This window comes from Octopus bimaculoides, chromosome 5 (genome assembly GCF_001194135.2).
Source record: "Octopus bimaculoides isolate UCB-OBI-ISO-001 chromosome 5, ASM119413v2, whole genome shotgun sequence".
Classification (NCBI taxonomy): Eukaryota; Metazoa; Mollusca; class Cephalopoda; order Octopoda; family Octopodidae; genus Octopus; species Octopus bimaculoides.
In genome coordinates, this window is record NC_068985.1 from 63,619,077 (window position 1) to 63,639,078 (window position 20,002).

At 35.6% G+C, this 20,002-nt stretch overlaps 1 protein-coding gene across 13 annotated transcripts in view; it reads right to left on the reverse strand.

Annotated features, from left to right (window-relative positions):
• LOC106871234 (myotubularin-related protein 13) overlaps positions 1-20,002 on the reverse strand; it is a 512,098-nt gene that overhangs the window by 63,138 nt on the left and 428,958 nt on the right. For 9 of the 13 annotated variants that reach the window (XM_052967747.1, XM_052967750.1, XM_052967748.1 and 6 more), the window contains 2 exons: positions 17,282-17,536; positions 15,267-15,281 (listed from right to left, as the gene is read on the reverse strand). In XM_052967747.1, the coding sequence (XP_052823707.1) occupies positions 15,267-15,281; positions 17,282-17,536 (270 nt within the window). The remainder of the gene's footprint in view (positions 1-15,266; positions 15,282-17,281; positions 17,537-20,002) is intronic. The other 4 variants (XM_052967743.1, XM_052967752.1, XM_052967751.1 and 1 more) reach the window with 1 other exon arrangement.

A 20,002-nucleotide genomic window follows, 5' to 3' on the forward strand; every position in this document is an offset into this window, starting at 1 on the left:
GCAAGCTACTTCAGGCTGATGACGAGCAAAGACTCAGAAACATGTCCATGAATGCTGGCTAGGCTGGGTGGGGGAGCTTGTCTCCCCTTCACAAACTTAAGGACACAGTAATTGTGTCAAGGCCGACAGGAAGCGGTCCAGCTTCCTAGGGCTAAACAGCAGTAGTGTATTCCCTTATTGGGATTGTCACATTAAGTTGACAATATACTACAACTTTGTCGTTCCACTACTGCTTAAATCTCTCTGAGAGATTTAGAAATATTATATTTCTAATATATATATATATATATGTATATACACACACACACACACACACATACATACATACAAAGTATATAATTTTATAAATAGTTTACTACATGCTAAATGGTTGATACTTGGTATTAATTTTTACCTTAATGGTTTATTACATGTTAGCTACTTGTAGAGTTTATCCTTGATTATAATGATACATATACATACATACTACATACATATATATATATATATATATATATATATACATATACACACACACAAACACGCCCTTAAGTAACATTTAGTAATGATTATAGTTTTCCTTTTTGGTAACACATCGTGCATGGATGTCTATATTAATTTTTTTATGCATATTAGTGACTCACTAAATCATCTGTAGATTTTTATGGTGAATACATATATACTAATAGAGAATTAAGTCCAGAATCAGCTGAATCAAACAGTCCTTACTGATGAGGCTATGGAAATAGCCAAAACTGACCTATCAGTATAAGGAATTCTCAACTGGTGTTTTCATGTGATTACTGTCCCTGCCAGTATATATGTATACAATTAAAAGGTTTAACTATAGCATTAAAGCTTTTTAGCTCTTATTTCTAGCAATGTAGGTGTTCTAACACCCTTAGTATTGTTTAGTGACAATTATAGTTTTCCTTTTTGGTAGCACGCAGTGCATGGCTGTCTATGTTAATTTTTTTTACACTCACACACACACACACACACACAGGGTGCAATGGGTAAATTGTTGCAATTTCATACTTTTAATTTTGTGAATGTGCATCGTTTGTTTTTTATTTTGCCAACTACACAGTATAGTAGGGTCAGTTGGGCACCAGCTGTGAGAAAAACAGCTCCATGATGCAATTCACTCTCCCAGAAATTTGGAAACAACATACTGTACTACTTGGCATTCATGCTGGAAGCTCCAATATGAACATTTCAGAGTGTCTGAGTGTCATTCTGAGGGCAGATTGTACTTAAAACATGTACTGAGAGTGATAAAAATCAAACATCCAATCAACACCATGGTGTTTGGGGTGATCACTAGTGATGATGACATTATGCCTCCATTCATCTTCCCACATGGCCTCAGACTCAACATGGAGGCCTACATCAAGTGCCTGGAGGAGGTAGTGCTGCCCTGGATCAAGAGGGTGGATGCTGGATGAACCTATGACTGGCAACAGGACTCTGCACCATGCCAAATAAATAGGAGAACCCAGTCACGGTTGTCAGGTAATTTCTGCGACCACATTGCCCCTAACACCTGCCCACCTGACTCCCCAGACTGCAACCCCCTTGATTATTATGTGTGGGGCACAGTTGAGCGAGAGATTAACAAAACTCCTTGTAACACCAAAGATGAACTGAAAGCAAGGATTACTGCAGCATTCACCAACTTAAACAAGGCGACCATCCAGAAGAGTTGCAGGAGATTCCAAAGTTGGCTGGAGGCCGTGGTTTAAGCCAATGGTAATTTTATTGAATAAATTTTACTCTTTAGTATTTCAAGATGTTTTTATGTAATTTTGGTAAATATATCTGTTAAAATGAGATATCAGTGTTATTTTCATTTCTGTATAATTTAGACAATATATTCACCACAGCCTGTGTATACACACACACACACATACATATATGTACATGGTGGAAGTCAACTCATTACTGAGTAAGACTTCTTAACCCCCATTTCATTCTAAGAAACATCTCACATTTGGCCTCCTCATCACTGATGACATTTCACACTGTTCCTAAGGTCTGCAAAGTCATTGCAGTCCAAGGACAAGTCAGCCACCCAACAACAGCCTGATCAGCTGGATGTTGGAACCTATAAAGCCACATTAGTCCACTGACCACCCAACACACTCTACTACACAAGGTGAGCAAAAGAACATGCTGGCTATCACATTGATAGACAGAAGCACCTCCATGACCAAATTTGTGGCTGAGTAGACCTGCCTTTGAGAAGCAGATATGATTATACGGGTCACACAAAAGTGACTCTTTCATGCCCTTCTCAGGCATACATATTATATATAAACATTTATATAAACTTCAGTTAAATAAGGTACACCTAGTTAAGCCTAGTTAAGCCAGAATAAGGTGCACAAACAGCAATAATTTGCAAATATCAACCTTGGTATATCAGTACCGACAGAATGAAGTTCTTGTAGTGCTTGCAGAAAACTAGATTCAGCTGAGTATACAATCTGCTCTTGAGCTATTCAGACATGTATAATTTATTAAATGCATAGTCTGCAATAAACTTCAGAATATGTGAAAGGCATGTTCTGAGATAGGTGAATAACATATAAATAAATAAAAAAGACAGGTGTCAATCCATTATATATATATATATATATATATATATATATACACACACATATATATATACATATACACACATTCACATACAAGGTGCATTCCAGAAGTTTTAAAGACCTTTTTAGGAGAGGCAGGTCTAACTATCCTAGATTATCATAGGTTTATTGTAGCATTGTCATACATCTTACAAGCTGACCTTCCAATTTTTTTTGTATTCCAGATTGATGGAAATGGTTGCAACAGAACTTTGAACACATCCCACAATACACTGCTTGACACAGCTGACTAGTTCGCAGAATGCAGTTGAGACATCAGGAAGCTTGCTATTCAATATATTTTCATGTTAAACTGGGCAAAAATGCTACAAAAGCTTATGAAATGCTCCAGACTGTTTATGGATTAACTTTTGCATTGGTGCAAGAGGTTTAAATACACTAAAGATGAGGTGAAAAATGATGAGAGGCGTGGGAGGGAGAGGGATGTCAGAACATCAGAGTCAGTTGAGAAAATTCGCAGTTTTCTGGATAAAGACCATCATGTGTTTATAAAGATAATAAACATTTAGATTGGAGTTCTAGTGGCAACTATGCACAAAATTATTTATGAAAATCTATAAATGTGCAAAGTTTGTTTTCAGAGTGCTCAGTGACATGCATTCTGGTGACCAACTACTTGACAGAGATGGGCATTAAAAGTGTCCCTCACTCTCCCTACAGTCCAGACCTTGCTCCCTGTGACTTTTGGTTGTTCCCTAAGCTTAAGAAGAACCTCAGGGGCAGTTATTTTGTAGATGAAGGAGGTTATGACAAAGGTCCTGGATGCCCTCACTTGGGAGGACTTCCAAGGGGTCTTCATGAAGTGGCAGGAATGAGGGGATCTTACTTTGAAGGAGATTAGAGTTTTGTACTTCTTAGAAATTAATAAATATCTTTTCAGAAAAAGTCTAAAAACTGCTGAAATGCACCTCATTCATACATACATACATACATACATACATACATACATACATACATACATACATACATACACACACATATACATACATGAGTCTCTTCCATTTTTCAAGAGAAATTGATTTTCCACAGGGAAGGCACTCCACTTGTTTTAACTACTAATGTATTCTATCAGTAACTTTTGCATTTGGCACTATATTAACCTACAAAGTTGGAAATGCTTTCCATGAAATCTAGATGTGTCACTAGTTTTTCAAAGCTACATAGTCCTCCATCTACATAGCAAATCTACATTGTCCTACATTTACATTCAAGACAAAATACACATATCTACATTCAAAACTATATGCTCAGATGTCTACATTCAAGGTTATATATTCAGATGTCTTATTCAAAACTACATATTCAGACACACACTTTATTATTTAATTAGAGCGGTAATTAACACACTGCTGTCTTTATTATTTACTGAGATAACTAATATACACTTATCTTAATTGTTGAGTCATAGAATGGTAAGTCTACACTACACAAGTAGCTTAATTATGATTTACCTGGTATGATAATTACACTACACAACACGTTGCTGTCTTAATTATTATCATTGTTATATAGTATGGTTATTCCACAACATTCATATCTTTATTACTTAATTAGTATGGTAACTCTACAACATACAGCTGATACTCCCAAAGAGTCAATTTCATTGCTACAATTTCAGAAATATCCTGTTCTCTGTTGGACTAAAGGGACAAATATTCTCACTAATTCCCTACACATATGGCTGCCAGAGAGATGGAGGACTTCTCAAATATTTGAATATCTGTTTAACAATGGAGGTTTACCCAAACCCAGTGAACCTAGAAATTGTAAACTAATATGACAGCAAGCAAAAAATACTTTTATGTAATAACAATAACATTTCAAGGTAAAAACAAAACAGTAAAAACCAAAATTTGGGATTTAATAAGATGAAGAAAGAAGAGGAAGGAAAATCATAGCACAATGGATAATAAAGGGAGGAGAATATACAACCTGAGACTGAATAACAAAAGAAAATAGCCACCATGCTCAAAAATAGTCCAGCCAAAGAATACAGATATATTAGTATAAGGCAACAGGTGAGTTAACAGGTAATTAGAAGTTATAGCAGTTCATATCATTGGAGTCATTTTGTAAATTTATGTATGTGTGAGAGAGTGATTGTATGTGTATATGAGTGTATTTAACTGTATGACTGTTGTGTGCATGTATATGTGCGTATGTAACCATGTATATGTGTCATTGTGCATATATATGTACATAAACATGTGATAATATGATTGAGTATGTGCTATTGTTTGATTGCATGTGTGTGTGTGTGTGTGTGTGTGTGTGTGTGTGTGAGTGTGTGTGTTCATGTAACTTTGTCTGATTGAGGGTTTGTAAGATTGTGTGTGTATATGTAATTGTGTTTGTGTGATTATAGCATATACCATCCAGTTTAATTCATGGCTTTAGCTACATCATACACACACCAACATCACACACATATACACCATTACAACATGACCATCATCCATTGATAAATACATCTGACAATCACATAGACAGGGAGATCTTCTGTCTCTATGTACTGGCAAGGCAGTGTGTGTGTGTGTGTGGGAGGGGTAACACGTAGAATAAAGCTGCATAAGATTGTCAACTTTTGATCTTATGTGTATTGCAATTGATTTGATATACTAAGACCTTTTGGGGCAACCGAAAGCGAAATCGTGATGGCACCTGAACCAGTGGATCACTAAGAGCACCGCCCGAGCGTGATCGTTGCCAGAGCACCAGCTGTCTGGCTTCCGTGCCGGTGACACGTAAATACCACCATTTGAGCGTGATCGTTACCAACGTCGCCTTCCTGGCTCTTGTGCCAGTGGCACGTGTAAAGACATTCGAGCGAGATTGTTGCCAGTACCGCTGGACTGGCTCCTGTGCAGATGGCATGTAAAACACACCGTTTTGAGCATGGCCGTTGCCAGTACCTCTTGACTGACCTTCATGCCAGGTGGCACGTAAAAGCACCCACTACACTCTCAGAGTGGTTGGTATTAGGAAGGGCATCCAGCTGTAGAAACTCTGCCAAATCAGATTGGAGCCTGGTGTAGCCATCTGGCTCACCAGCCCTCAGTCAAACATCCAACCCATGCTAGCATGGAAAGCGGACGTTAAATGATGATGATGATGATGATTATGATGATGATAAATCAAATGAATGCATGAATGTGCTACATCACAGTGCATCAGGACACTTGGGCAGCAGAAAACATGTCAGAATGGAATTCGGAAAAAAATACTTTAATACATAAACTTTGAAGATGTATAATTCTTCATTATTCATTATGATGTCTTGATTAAAGGTGGTGAGCTGGCAGACTCGTTAACATGCTGGGCTAAATGCATAGTGGTATTTTTTGCTACATTCTGAGTTCAAATTCCACCGAAGTTGACTTTACCTTTCACCCTTTCCAGCTCGATAAATTAAGTACCAGCAAAACACTGAGGTTGATGTAACTGACTTATCCCCCACCACAAAACTGCTGCCCTTATGGCAAAAATTTGAAACCATTACGATATCTTGATTATATACTCTGAATGCAACATGAAATCCAATGAAGCAATCTCAGGATTTGCCTGTCAAGTGAAGTGCAGTTTAACTGTTTATCTTAAATGATTCTAAAGGTCCCCTTTCATTCAATGTGGTTAGCCAGATCTGGATGAAAGAGTGCCCATAAAGCTGCCTGGATTTCAAATCCCTATTTCTTTACATTTTATTTATTTAGTCAGACAGACAGACAGACAGACAGACAGAATACTGAGAAAAAGGTTGGGTAATTTTTCCATAGTCAAAACCATGGTTTAATGAATATACATCACACACTACAGAACATATACCCACAGCATTATTACTCTTTTACTTGTTTCAGTCATTTGACTGTGACCATGCTGGAGCACCGCCTTTAGTCAAGCAAATCGACCCCAGGACTTATTCTTTGTAAGCCTTAGTACTTATTCTATCGGCCTCTTTTGCCAAACCACTAAGTTACAGGGACGTTAACACACCAGCATCGGTTGTCAAGCGATGTTGAGGGGACAAACACAGACACACACACACATACATATATATATATATATATATATATATATATATACATACATATATACGACGGGCTTCTTTCAGTTTCTGTCTACCAAATCCACTCACAAGGCTTTGGTCGGCCCGAGGCTATAATAGAAGGCACTTGCCCAAGGTGCCATGCAGTGGGACTAAATCCGGAGCCATGTGGTTGGTAAGCAAACAAATTACCACACAGCCACTCCTACGCCTATATTAAAAGTTAGCTTTCCTCACCAAAAAAAGTAATGATAATGATATATATAGTTGTGTATTTAGTAAATTTGTATATTTATTAAGTGCAACTTGTGGCCCTTAAGTCATATATGTAATTTTATAACAGAGTGTGTGTATGTGTGTATGAAGATGTATATATACAGAGAGAGAGGGGAGAGAGTCTGACAGACAGATATGATACATGCTTCAATAAGAGAAGACCAAGATGAAAAGATGATATAGAAGCATAGTAAAAAGACAAACACTAACAAAATGAAAAACCACAGAAGAACATGCAGGAAACTGGGTTTTTCATGCATGAGAGTAAATGGGGAGTAATTGAAGATAGAAAGGTACAACTGGTAATTCTACTGTCTATGATAATTATGATGAATGGCAGGAGTGATGATAATGTTGGTTGTGCTGATGGTAGTGATGATGATGATGGTGACTATAATGGCAGTGATGATAACAGTAATGAGATTTTTTACAAGGCTTGTACAGTGACAAGGTAATTAAAATTCATTAAAATGATAGATCTATTGGACTTTCAAAGAGGTCAAATTGCTGGTGCTCATATGGCTGGTGCTAGCATAACAAAAACAGCCAAAATGTTTGGTGTATCAAGAAGTAGTCTAGAAAGTAATGACAGCCTTTGAGAAAGAGGGAAAAAACCTCCTCGTCAAAACAAAACTCACGAAGAAAACCAAAACTTTCAGATAGAGAACAAACAAACTTTTACGTGAATTGTTAGAAAGGATCACAGAAGTACAGCTCCCAAAATTACTGCAGAGCTCCCAGTTTCCACAAAAACTGTTCGCTGGGAGCTGCACGAAGCTGGATTTCATGAGAGGGTTGCAATCAGAAAGCCACTACTTTCAAAAACAAACATTGCAAAGTATTTAGAGTGGAGTAAAAACCTACAGAATTGGTCCCTAGAGCAGTGGAGGAATGTTATTTACTTGAATGAGTCATCCTTTACTTTATTTCCAACCACCAGCCGAGTATACGTGTGGAGACAACCAAAAGAAGCATTTGACCAAGACTGCCTTCTTCCAACTGTTAAACATGGAGGAAGATCTGTGATGATCTGGGGAGCTATATCTTGAAACCCACTGGCCCAACGGTTTCTCTTTATGGCGGAATTAATAGTCAAGTCTATTTAAATATTTTATCTGATCAAATTCATCCTATGGTTGCAGAACTGTTTTCAGAGGGAAATGCAATCTTTCAGGATAATAATGCACCAATTCACACAGCTAAAGTTGTTACTGAATGGCACGAGGAACATTCTAGTGAAGTTGAACATCTTATCTGGCAACCACAGTCCCCAGATCTCAATATTATTGAACATTTATGGTGCATTTTAGAAAAACAATTACGGAGTTGACAATCTCCAGCATCATCACTACAAGAACTGGAGACTGTTTTAGCTGAAGAATGGACAAAAATTTCTTTGGAAACAATTCAAATCTTGTACGAGTCCATACCTCATAGAATTCAAGCTGTAATTATTGCCAATGCTTCCATTATTTTGTCCAACCCCTGTATATTTCAATATCTCTTAATCTTCTCTTACCTTAGGGTGCTGGGTGTGTCCCAACAAGCAATTGTATGAAAGATGCAGATTAAAAGTGAATAATAATAATAATAATAATAATAATAATAATAATAACGAGAAGAAGAAGAAGAAGAAGAAGAAGAAGAAGAAGAAGAAGAAGAAGAAGAAGAAGAAGAAGAAGAAGAAGAAGAAGAAGAAGAAGAAAAAGAAGATGATGATGATGATGATGATGATGATGATGATGATGATGATGATGATGATGATGATGATGATGATGATGATGATGATGATGATGATGATGATGATGATGCTCTGATGTAGTACCAGGCAGTGGCTCTCATGGCTTCTGATCTTAACTGACTGGAAGTGTTATCATGTACATTGTTTTGTCTTGGTATAAAAAATGGGCTACAGCAAATATTCTGCTCAATACAACAGATTTGCTTGTCAGTTGCTTGACCTTAACCAGTTGAGCCTGTCCCTTAGTGGCTGACAATATGTGCATCTTTGATCATGAGCAGAAGTAGTGGGGGAGCATCATAGCCATGTATTGAGAGGAATTCTTTGGGGTTTGAATAATTCACCTTTGGAAACATGGGTGTTTTGTTCAATATCTTTAAACAACCCTTATTCAGGGACCTTTTGAGCAGGATGGGCTACTCGACCTGAAGAAAATTCAAACTGGGCCCCACCTGCAAGGTCATGTGCTGTTTATCTTGATATGAGATCACTATGTCACACACATATGGTTGTAATGCATGTTTCTGGCGTACCCTTATCAGATGGGTAGTCATGATGGGTATACTGGGCTTTGTACATTTTACCCCAGTGTCACATGCACTGCTCTCTCACTCAATAATAATAAGTGAGAATGTAAAGGGTTGTTATTGTTAAATAGCACAATGCAATGCTGTTTGTTGCTCCACTGATTCTACTATATAACAATAATAACAATTACACACAATGTTACAAGCAGACAGTAATAACTGTGATGTTAATTAAACAACTCTAGAAGGATACAAACTAATCAGTTTCAAAACTAATAGAACTGAGTCCAGATCTAAACAAAGGTGACTTGACATTTTAATCTTCCAAGGTTGATAAAATACCAGTCAACTAGTGGCATGAACACTTGTATCTCTCTCATTGTTTTTCTTTCTCTCCCTCCAAATCACCCAACAGTGTGCAGTAAAAAAGTCACAGGTATGGAGAAGGCTTAAGCAAGAAGCTGTTACAAAAAAACTGGAAATGTCCATGGAGAGAACAATGTACACCATAGAATAGTAATGACAAATATACAAAAGAGAAATTGGAGTATTCATGACTTTCCCAAAGGCAGGGAATGATGATAATAATAATAATGACCATAAATTGAGGGATGCTACATTGTGTGTCTTAAATTGACTGATGCACTACTGTGTATGCATCATAGATGAGATACACCGTGGTGTACATGTCATAGACAGGATGTACTATGATGTATCAGTTAATGAATTGATGTACTATGTATGTGTCAGTCAGCGACTCAATGTACTAAGGTGCATGTATCATAAGGTTTTGTTTTGGAATTTTAGTTAATTTTGGAAAAATTAACTAATCTGCAAGAAAAACATGCATCGACTACATTAAATTTCCTCTACATCTTTCTCTCAATAAATCATTTAATCCTGTTAGAAACTACAGATTTTGATGAAATGCAGTTAGACCAGCAAAAAAACCCCATAAAAATGTAACAATTGCATGAATCTAGATGAAAGGTGGTGATAGGATGTAATGATTTTTTTAAGGATGTGGTTTTTATCTGTTGTCATGCCGCTATCATATGCCTAAATAGATTGAATACAGTTAAGTCCATTACATGTAAGTATTTCCATATATATTTACAAGATATTGATTCCTGGGCAATGATCACCTGTTTCAGAGCCCAATTTGTGTTCCAGTTAGTCTTAATAACTTGGAACCACACATTTCTCTTTAGAAGAAAAAAATCCAAGATGTGCCTTTGTCTCCTCCATTCAAAGATTTTGTAAAGCACAAACTAACGTTATTTACTATTATTACAATAATTATGTTCTCCACACAAAAACACTAGTATGCGGAGACCCTGAATCTAAAATATATCAATAAATTAATGTTTCTTTTTTTTCAATCATTACCATTCACTAATGAAAACATTCAATGCAACATCAACTACATAACAACTCCACTCCTGCTCTGAATCAATTACCAATATCACTTAGAAAGTATTTATGACAGGTGTTTATACATGACACTGATTATAATGATAACAATGATGATGATGATGTTGATGATGGAGGTAAACAGTAGTAAGATTGTCAATGTTATATCTTCAAGCATCCATTAATTAGCTTTACAAGAATATCATAAAGTTGTTTTTTGATAAATATCAAAGCAAAACAAGGAAGGAAACAGTCTCAAAAGAACAGAAGCCATCACAGAATAAATACAAAATTGGATGAAGAGAATTAGCGATCAATAATGGAATTCAAAAAGTTTGGTAAAGAAAACAAGAAAGTTTAATTTGTATTGAAGAATGAAATAGTTAACAGCAAGGATAAAAAGAAGATGAATAGTTATTAAAGAGAGATCAGCCAAGAACAGACAGGAAGATGGCATGCACATGATAAAATAAAAATATAAATAATAATAAGTATTATTAAATCAGCCACTTCAGAAGGAGGAATCCTAGTGATTTAACAGCAGAATAACAGAAATGCTGGCACATCTCACTTCAATATTGCATTACAGTTATTAAACAAAAATGAAATATGAAATATAAAATAGGCTGAAATAAGATGGATCACAAGTTGTCACTTATTGCACAGTAGATTTTTGGGTGGATTAAAAACTAAGAATAAGAGAGGTACATAAAACAAAACAATATCTGTGAGCATTAATGTTTCATCTTCCACTTTCATATATGTTGGATTATCTACCCTCCAATTTTACCAGGATCAATGTTGAAGACAAACTGAAGCCCATTCTCATTCAACCAGAATAAGCTACCAACATCACATTAACATTTATCTTCTCTTTTGTACTAAATGTGAATGTGAATGTGAATGTGTGTGTGTGTGTGTGTGTGTTCATGGCTGTCTTCTGGGATTTCATAGTCATCTTAATAAGATATCATATAAGTACATACTGCCCCTTCCCCATTGGTTATATTCTAAGCTAAATGTTATTGTTGGTAGCTAGACTGTAAAAGAGATATAATACTTTTCATATCTCCATTTTATTCAAGTTAACTGAGATGAAGTTCCCTGCTTGTCTGGTTTCACCTTGTTGCTAAAATTCTGAAAAACTGTTCTCAATTGAATTTCCTTCTTACTGTTAACATCTGAGCTGTCCTACAAGTAACACCTGTTGACAGGTAGATGAACAAAAACAACAAGATTCTGCTTATGATTATGTATATACCATTAGTGTAAACACAAAAGTTAGAGGTATAAAAATACAGTCATTAAGAGGTACAGCAATGTTTCAAGTGAAGTGGAGCTTTGTGAAATCAATAAAGCAAAACATTGAAATCCAATAAAAAAGATCAAAGATGCATTAAAAAATATCAGTCATTCAAACTACAAAAGTTAATAAATAGTAAACATTCTTGCAATGGTTTTTTTGTCAGGTGAAGTGAAGAAAATATAAAAAAGGAAACAGAATCAAAACAATGCTTCTATTTAAGCGGAAAGTTTGTCATCAAATTACAAAGTAAAAAAAGAATATATTTGATTATATGTTCAAAGACAAAAACAAAAAAAAGAAATTGGTATTATTTCCTTCTTGCAATGAATATTGACATTAGATCAATCAGTATTTATTACATTTATTGTACATAATGAATTGGTTCAATACACAGTACTGCTACAGCAGTAAGAAAAAATCAATGAAACATCTTCACTTACAAAAGAAAATTAACTCAAAGATGATAATTATTACCAACCAGATAATGTTTCAAAGGTTCAATTGTTCACTACCTAATAAACAATATTAACAAATTATTTGCTAATGCAAGAATTCACTGCAATACCAATCATCAAGCACAGAATTTTGCTGACCAAACATTAGATATGTGAATAACAAGAATAGTTTCAAGTGAAAATAATCAGTTAATGCTAAATACATGCACAATAGCATTGGAAAGGAGAGTACTAGCACTGAAAACAGAAATTAGAGACTAATGACTAAAGTCTAATTCTATAAAATTTGTTGAAAATTGTAAAAAACTAAGAAAACTGAAAGTCAAAGTTGGAAAAAAAACACAGTTAATAAAATATACAAGTTTGTTAGTTGTGACACGAGATGGCTTCAGACATCTTGGGCGATATCAAAGAAAAGAACCTTTTTTCAAAGATAAACACAATATAGAAATGTCAGAACTTACTTCTCACAGCTAACAAACATATTGTTATTTTATAAATTGTGTGTGTATGTGTGTGTGTGCGTGCACACGCACACAGATGTATTACATATACATATATATATATATATATTATGCACACATATACACACATGTCTGTAGAGAAACAAAAAGGCGATGTGGTATAGTGAGTGTTACTAACAGTAAATATAGTGTAAATAGAGCACAGCAATGAGGGCTTTCTAAAGTTAGCATGCTAATCATGGCAGCTAAAGCAAAGAAAGAGAAAACAGAACATGTAAATATTGAGTTCTCTTGGACACTGGACACCAGCAAAAGAGGAAAATAAGGAAGTAAAATATTTTAGTAACCCTGGCACTACAATATATCTATAAGTACAGAATTAATTGTTTGATATTCTTAGTGAGAAAGACAAAGAAATTCTCTTCTTACATTTTTTTGAGAATTACAGTTTTTAAAAGTTGCCTAAAAGATATTGATTTGTACTATTAAAGCCTAGAAGATATTGATCTGTACTATTAAAGCAATAATGACTGTGAAGTAATCGTTAGGAAAACTTCTATACACTAACAAACAAACAAATGCAGTTTCAATCATATAATAAATAACTGTGTTAAAAGCTGTTGGGATAGATTTACATTCCATAACATCCTCTGCATTGGTAGAATTATCAAAGAACAGAAACATTTTATCAAAGATCATCTGACCAGAAATACAAGTCCAAATTCAAAGCAGTTCTTAACTTGATAAGACACTGCTGTCACCACTGTAATCATTTCTATAATGAAATTATGCCCAACGCTAGCATTATCATTATTACAAGTAGAAATATAATTAAAATAGAATAAATCTATCTGCAATGTCTGAAATACCAAAATATAACATATATGAAAGTAATTGCAGAACTTCAAAGCTTAATCTCTTAGAGAATTAATTAATTAATTATTTGTTTTAATTTGTTAATCATTGAGTTTTATTAACCAATACAACAAACATTATAAATCTCTACAGAGAGAACCATTTTAAAGAAATTCAACAAAATTAAAACTAGTAGAAAATCTTCAAACATCTGTCAAGCAGGAATTTTGTTGAAATAAAAACAGATACTATTGGAAGCATGAGGTGGTGTGAGACCACAGAATGGGATATTACACTATTGTAGAAGCAGTGTAACACTAAAGTATGGGGTGGTGTGATACTGTTGTATGGAGTGATGTGACAATATAGTATGGCATGGTGTAACACTACTGTATGGGATAGTGTGATGCTATAGTATGAAGTAAAATCATAGTATGGGAAAGTGAACACCACTGAATGGGATGGTGAACACCATAGAATGGGGTGGTGTGGCACTATTGTATGGACCAGTATTGTATGAAACTAGACTGTGGGGAGGTATGACACTACAGTATGGAATGGTGTGAATCTAGTGTAATAGGTGGTATGACACTATGTTGTTGTTGGCACTCTGTCGCTTATGACGACGAGGGTTCCAGATGATCCGATCAATGGAACAGCCTGCTCATGAAATTAACGAGCAAGTGGCTGAGCACTCCACAGAAACGTGTACCCTTAACATAGTTATCGGAGATATTCAGCGTGACACAGAGTGTGACAAGGCTGGCCCTTTGAAATACAGGTACAACAGAAACAGGAAGTAAGAGTAAGAGAAAGTTGTGGTGAAAGAGTACAGCAGGGTTCGCCACCATTCCCTGCCGGAACCTCGTGGAGCTTTAGGTGTTTTCACTCAATAAACACTCACAACGCCCGGTCTAGGAATCAATCCTATGACCGCAAGTCCACTGCCCTAACCACTAGGCCATTGCACCTCCACTTATGACACTATAGTATGACACTATAGTATGGCATGGTATAGCACTTATGATACTATAGTATGGTATGGTATAACATTATTGTATAGTGTGGGGTGGTGTGACACTATAGGTGCAGTGTGATGTTATTGTATGGGGTGGTGTTAAACTACAGTATGGAGCAGTGAGACACTACAAAATGGGTTAGTGTGATACTATAATCATCAGATGATGTAACACCTATTGTATGAAGTAGTGTTACACCACTGTATGGGATGCTGTGACACTATAATATGGGTTGGTGTAACACCTTAGTATAAGGTGATGTGACACTATAGTATGGTGTGCTACTGGTGTAATTAGGAACTGAACTTGTTACACTGAACAATAACCAAAAATTGTAAGGCAGGTAAATAACTTACTCTAACAATATTAGTAATATTTGTAATAAAAACATGATGTTGTGGCCTTCATTATACACAAATCTGAAAGTGTTCACCATTTCTGATGATATCTAATTTGTCAAGAGAAAACAACATTGGAGAACATGACACTAGAACAAGGAACAGCAGGAAAAATTCAGAAAAAAATATACCTGAGGAAGACATCTCTGTCAAGAGGAAGAATACAGAATAATAATGGTAGATCAATAGTCAATAAATGAAGATATATATATATGTGTATATATATATAATTATCATTGTATCAAAACATTTTGCATAAAATTTGGAAAATAATTTTTAATATAACAATAAAGTATTCTATATATTATCATTTGACTGTTAAATACCAAATATTGTCAATATCCACCTTAAAATTGGTGGATAATAAAGGTTTGCTACCACTGTTATTTTTAAATAACATCTACCCTACTCCTCTCCCTTCCAGTCATTTCAAGACAAAGTGCAACCTAAAACTAAACTAGGAGGTGCTTCAGATTTGAAGTACTTCAATCAACTTATTTCTCCAAAAGCAACAAAGTTTGGTCATTGGTTCTGAGTCATTACTATGAAAACACCAAGGTAGCTCTGTGGCGATACTTCACAATTTCAAACTAAGAATAATAGATAGTACTGACATTTTGAAGAAATGAGCCACTAAGAACTTGGTAAATACACCCCATGGGTAGTGTTGTGGGTAATAGTAGGAAAATAATTTTTGTTTTATATCACAAGCTGCATCATACTTTTGTTCAGTATTACAACTGAATAGATCAATAGATCCATCAATGCTTATGAGACAAAATATTGATGATGTGTATGTCATTTCTTGCACTGTCTAAGACACAATGGTATGCCTACTGAATTATCTCAAGGTATCATGGCTAACAATTTAAATACTTTTGGCATAAGAGCTACTTTATGGCTTTATAATAATGCAAGAAATTTACAACTAAGAGGAATAAGTCTGTGAGCTGTTCATACATTCTTCGAAGACTTTGATGGCTATAAGTAATTGTTCTATTAGCAGGGTTTTAATTTTCCCCTTGAATACAACTTTTAAAAGGATCAACCACGAACACCACAATTAATTACCCAACAAGTCACACATTTTTTTATACTGTCAATGAATGAGCTCCTACAGGATTCACCATCAGTACATCACTCAATATAAAGTCGAGAGAGATAGACAATAAATTATCGTTTCTCTTTCTTGAAAAAAAAAAGTAGTGGCAAAAGTGTCAAATGGAGGACAACTCCTGGTTATATTCCAGATCTAAAGAATGAATTAACAGGAAATGTGAAAATAATTCTATAGAATGTTTTACAGGAAGTATGAAGATAATTTGGTCATTTCATTTTTGTTGGTTTTTTGGATCTACAAAATATTAATGACCAGACTGATACAAGAGGAAAAAAACACAAAAACACATTTATGTTTATCATTTAATGCAAAGAGAGAAAGAAAGTTAAAAACACATTGTGGAAACAAATTTAAATAAAAAGAAAATTCATTTATAACACACATATGCATCCATATAAGCATGCACATTTTACTCCTGTGGCTTGCATATCTCTGCATATGTCTATATGAAACATTACATTTCTGAGTAATATGTGCAAACACAGCCAGGTGTAACATGCCTTCAATCATAGGACAGGTCAATTGCTACAGAAAATTCATGTTCAAAGACTGGACTATCCTACATTATAGTAAGTCTTGAACTGTGACATCTTTACACAAATTAAAATTGTAGTTATAAACTTATAACAAGAGCAATTACCTCATGCAAGAATTTCAATAGCAATTTAACCTCAGAAAAACACAACAAAGAACATTGTAAGACAACTTAAAAACAAAAGCTACCAATCAGCTTTAATTAGTAAAACCAATCTCATGAACAATGTCCAAATGACTCCAGTGAAATTAACAGGAGAATTTAATTACAAAAGCATAGTTAAAGTAAATAATTAATGACTTCATATAGCCAGAATAGGAAATGATATATTATTTAGTAGAAATTTCTGAAGAATTACATGAAATAATTTCACTACAGTTTACAAAGTATTTATGGGGAGAAATGGCAGTAAGAAAGAAACATTTTAAAGAAATATAAAACAAAAAAAAACAGTTTAACACTTAAATTTACAACACAAAATTATATCTTACTTTTTGATTTAGCACCTCCACTTGCTCTTGTGTTACTTAGACCTGCTGTACGGTTAAATGTGGATTTACGAAGCGGTTCTGGTGTCTCAGGAATTGTTATTTCATTGCTACCCACCATCATGAGAGAATCAAGACTCGTGAGAGAATCACTGTAAGAAGACTGATAGGATCGCATACTATTTGGAGTGACAGCAACTAATGATCGGAAATAGTTCTCCTGTTCAATGCTGGATGATGTCTCACCACTTGAGGTACCTAACAAAGACAACCAACAGAATACAGCTGTTATTTTTAACATACATACACAAACAATATATATATATATACACACACACACACACATTCATACATACAAATATGTATATGCATATATATACACACACACCTATCTTCCATGCTGGCATGGGTTGGAAAAGTTTGATAGGAGCTAGGCAAGCCAAAGAACTGCAGAAGATGTCTTTGTTTGCTTTGGCATGCTTTCTACAGTTGGATGTCAACTATTTTACAGAGTGTACTGGGTGCATTTTATGTGACACCAGCATTGGTACCTTTTACACGGCACTAATACCAATAGAGTTGTCAAGTAACTTGCATGACAAATACCTCTCAGCTGGAAGAGAGAGAGAGAGAGTGGAACTGATAGAAGTGGGTCTGTGCCAGTTGAGAGGTTAAAGTATAATAGAGGAATAGACATAGGTATCTTACAAGATACTCCAGTAGGAAGAGAAAGAAATGGAAGAAGAGATAAAGTGAGAGACACAGAAAGAAATAGATGGTCTTCTCAAGAACAGCAAATTGCCAGAAGTCAATTGTCTCTTGTCATTTCCTCGGTGAAGCCCAGCGTCCAAAGATCCTTTCTTACTACTTCATCCCATGTCTTCCTGGGTCTAACCCTTCCGCAAGTTTCCTCTACAATTAGAGCTCAGCACTTCCTTATGCAGCTATCTTCATCCAAACACATCACATGACCAAACCAGTGCAGCCTTCTCTCTTGCACACTAAATCTGATGCCTCTTACACCCAATTTTTCTCTTAAAACTCCATCAAACATGCACACTGACATTGCCCATCCAACAGAGTATGTTTGCTTCATTTCTTTCAAGCCTTCACATATCTTCTGCCATCACAGCCCATGTTTCACTGCTTTGTAGTATAGTTGTCTGCACACAGGCATCATACAATCTACCTTAATAACTCTCAGATCTTTGCCCAGCCCATTCTTATTCTGGCAACTATGCTTTCAAAGCATCCTCCTCCACAGCTAACTTGGTCACCTAGGTAACAGAAGTAATCAACTACTTCTGAGTATCCCTCCAGACATTTGAGGGAGTCTATTTCCTGTATATTTACATTCTTAGTGTTTATTGTACCTGCGCATACAAATACTATTTTCTCTTATTCTTCCTATGACACTTGCCTCTCTTATGTGTCAATAGTTTGCACTGGGTATAACATATAGAATTAATTCTTACCTACACCTTTTCTACATATTGAGCAAGGCCATCTCCCTGAAGGAATTAGTGATTTGTCTGTTTTCCTACTTACTAGGACCTTGCTACATTAACTCTAAGGCCCTTTGATTCCAGACCTTGCTTCAACACTTGAAATTTCTTCTCTAATTCTAGTAGAGATTCAGCTATGAGAACAAGGATATCAGTGTAGAGGAGCTCCCAAGGAAAACCAGCCTTAAATTCCTCTATTAAGGCCTATGATAAACAAAAGGGGTCTGAGAACCAACCCTTTGTGAACTCCTACCTGTACACTAAATCCTTCCTACACTCATTGCCAACTTTCACCGTATTGACTGCATCCATGTCCATAGTCGGTACACCTCTCACCAACCACTCATCTATCCCTAGCTTTCACATTGCCCACTAAATAAAGTAGCGGAGGACCCTGTCAAAGGTTTTCTTTACATCAACAATAGCCAGGTATAGAGTTTTGTTTTTGGCATGATACTTTTCATGTAGTTACCTCACCAGGAAGACAACATCAGTCGTGCTTCTTCCTGGAACAAAACCAAATTGCATCTCATCTAGGCTTTCTTCCTAATTAGTTGAGCTATGACCCTTTCTGTAACCTACATCACCTGGTCCAACAATGTGATACCTCTGTAGTTATTTCTGTCTAAGGCATCACCTTTACATTTGGAATAATCAACTATAATGATTCAACACCAGTTGTTGGGTATGACCCCTTCGTGGACAATCTGATTTACTCTATGGGAGACTAAGCCATATCCTACTATGTCAGATATTTTAAGCATCTCAGCAGTGATTCATGATGGGCTAGGGGCTTTCCTTGTTTTCATATCCTTAATTGCTTTATTTACTCCCTTCCTCTATACATTCTCTACATTTAGCAGCCTTTCATAGTAGTACTTCCAGGCTACTTTCTTTGCAGAATCACTAATTACAAATGAATCATCATCCATGTGAACACACTTTTATCCTACAACATCAAGATTTTCTCTGACACATTGTCTTGCAAGTTGAAACACCTCAAGCCACTTGGTCCTCATGCTGCAGTACATTGACAAACTGCTTCCTTACTGTTTCTCCCCTAAGTAAATGTACCTGTCATTTAGCTTCCTTTTTAGCAACCTTATACAGTGCTCTGCTACCATTACTCTTGCAGTCCTTAGGCTTGTTTTGTGCCCTAATGGCTTTGTCTACTTCTCTGTACTACCAACAAGTCACCTTAGGTCTGGTGTGTGTGGGG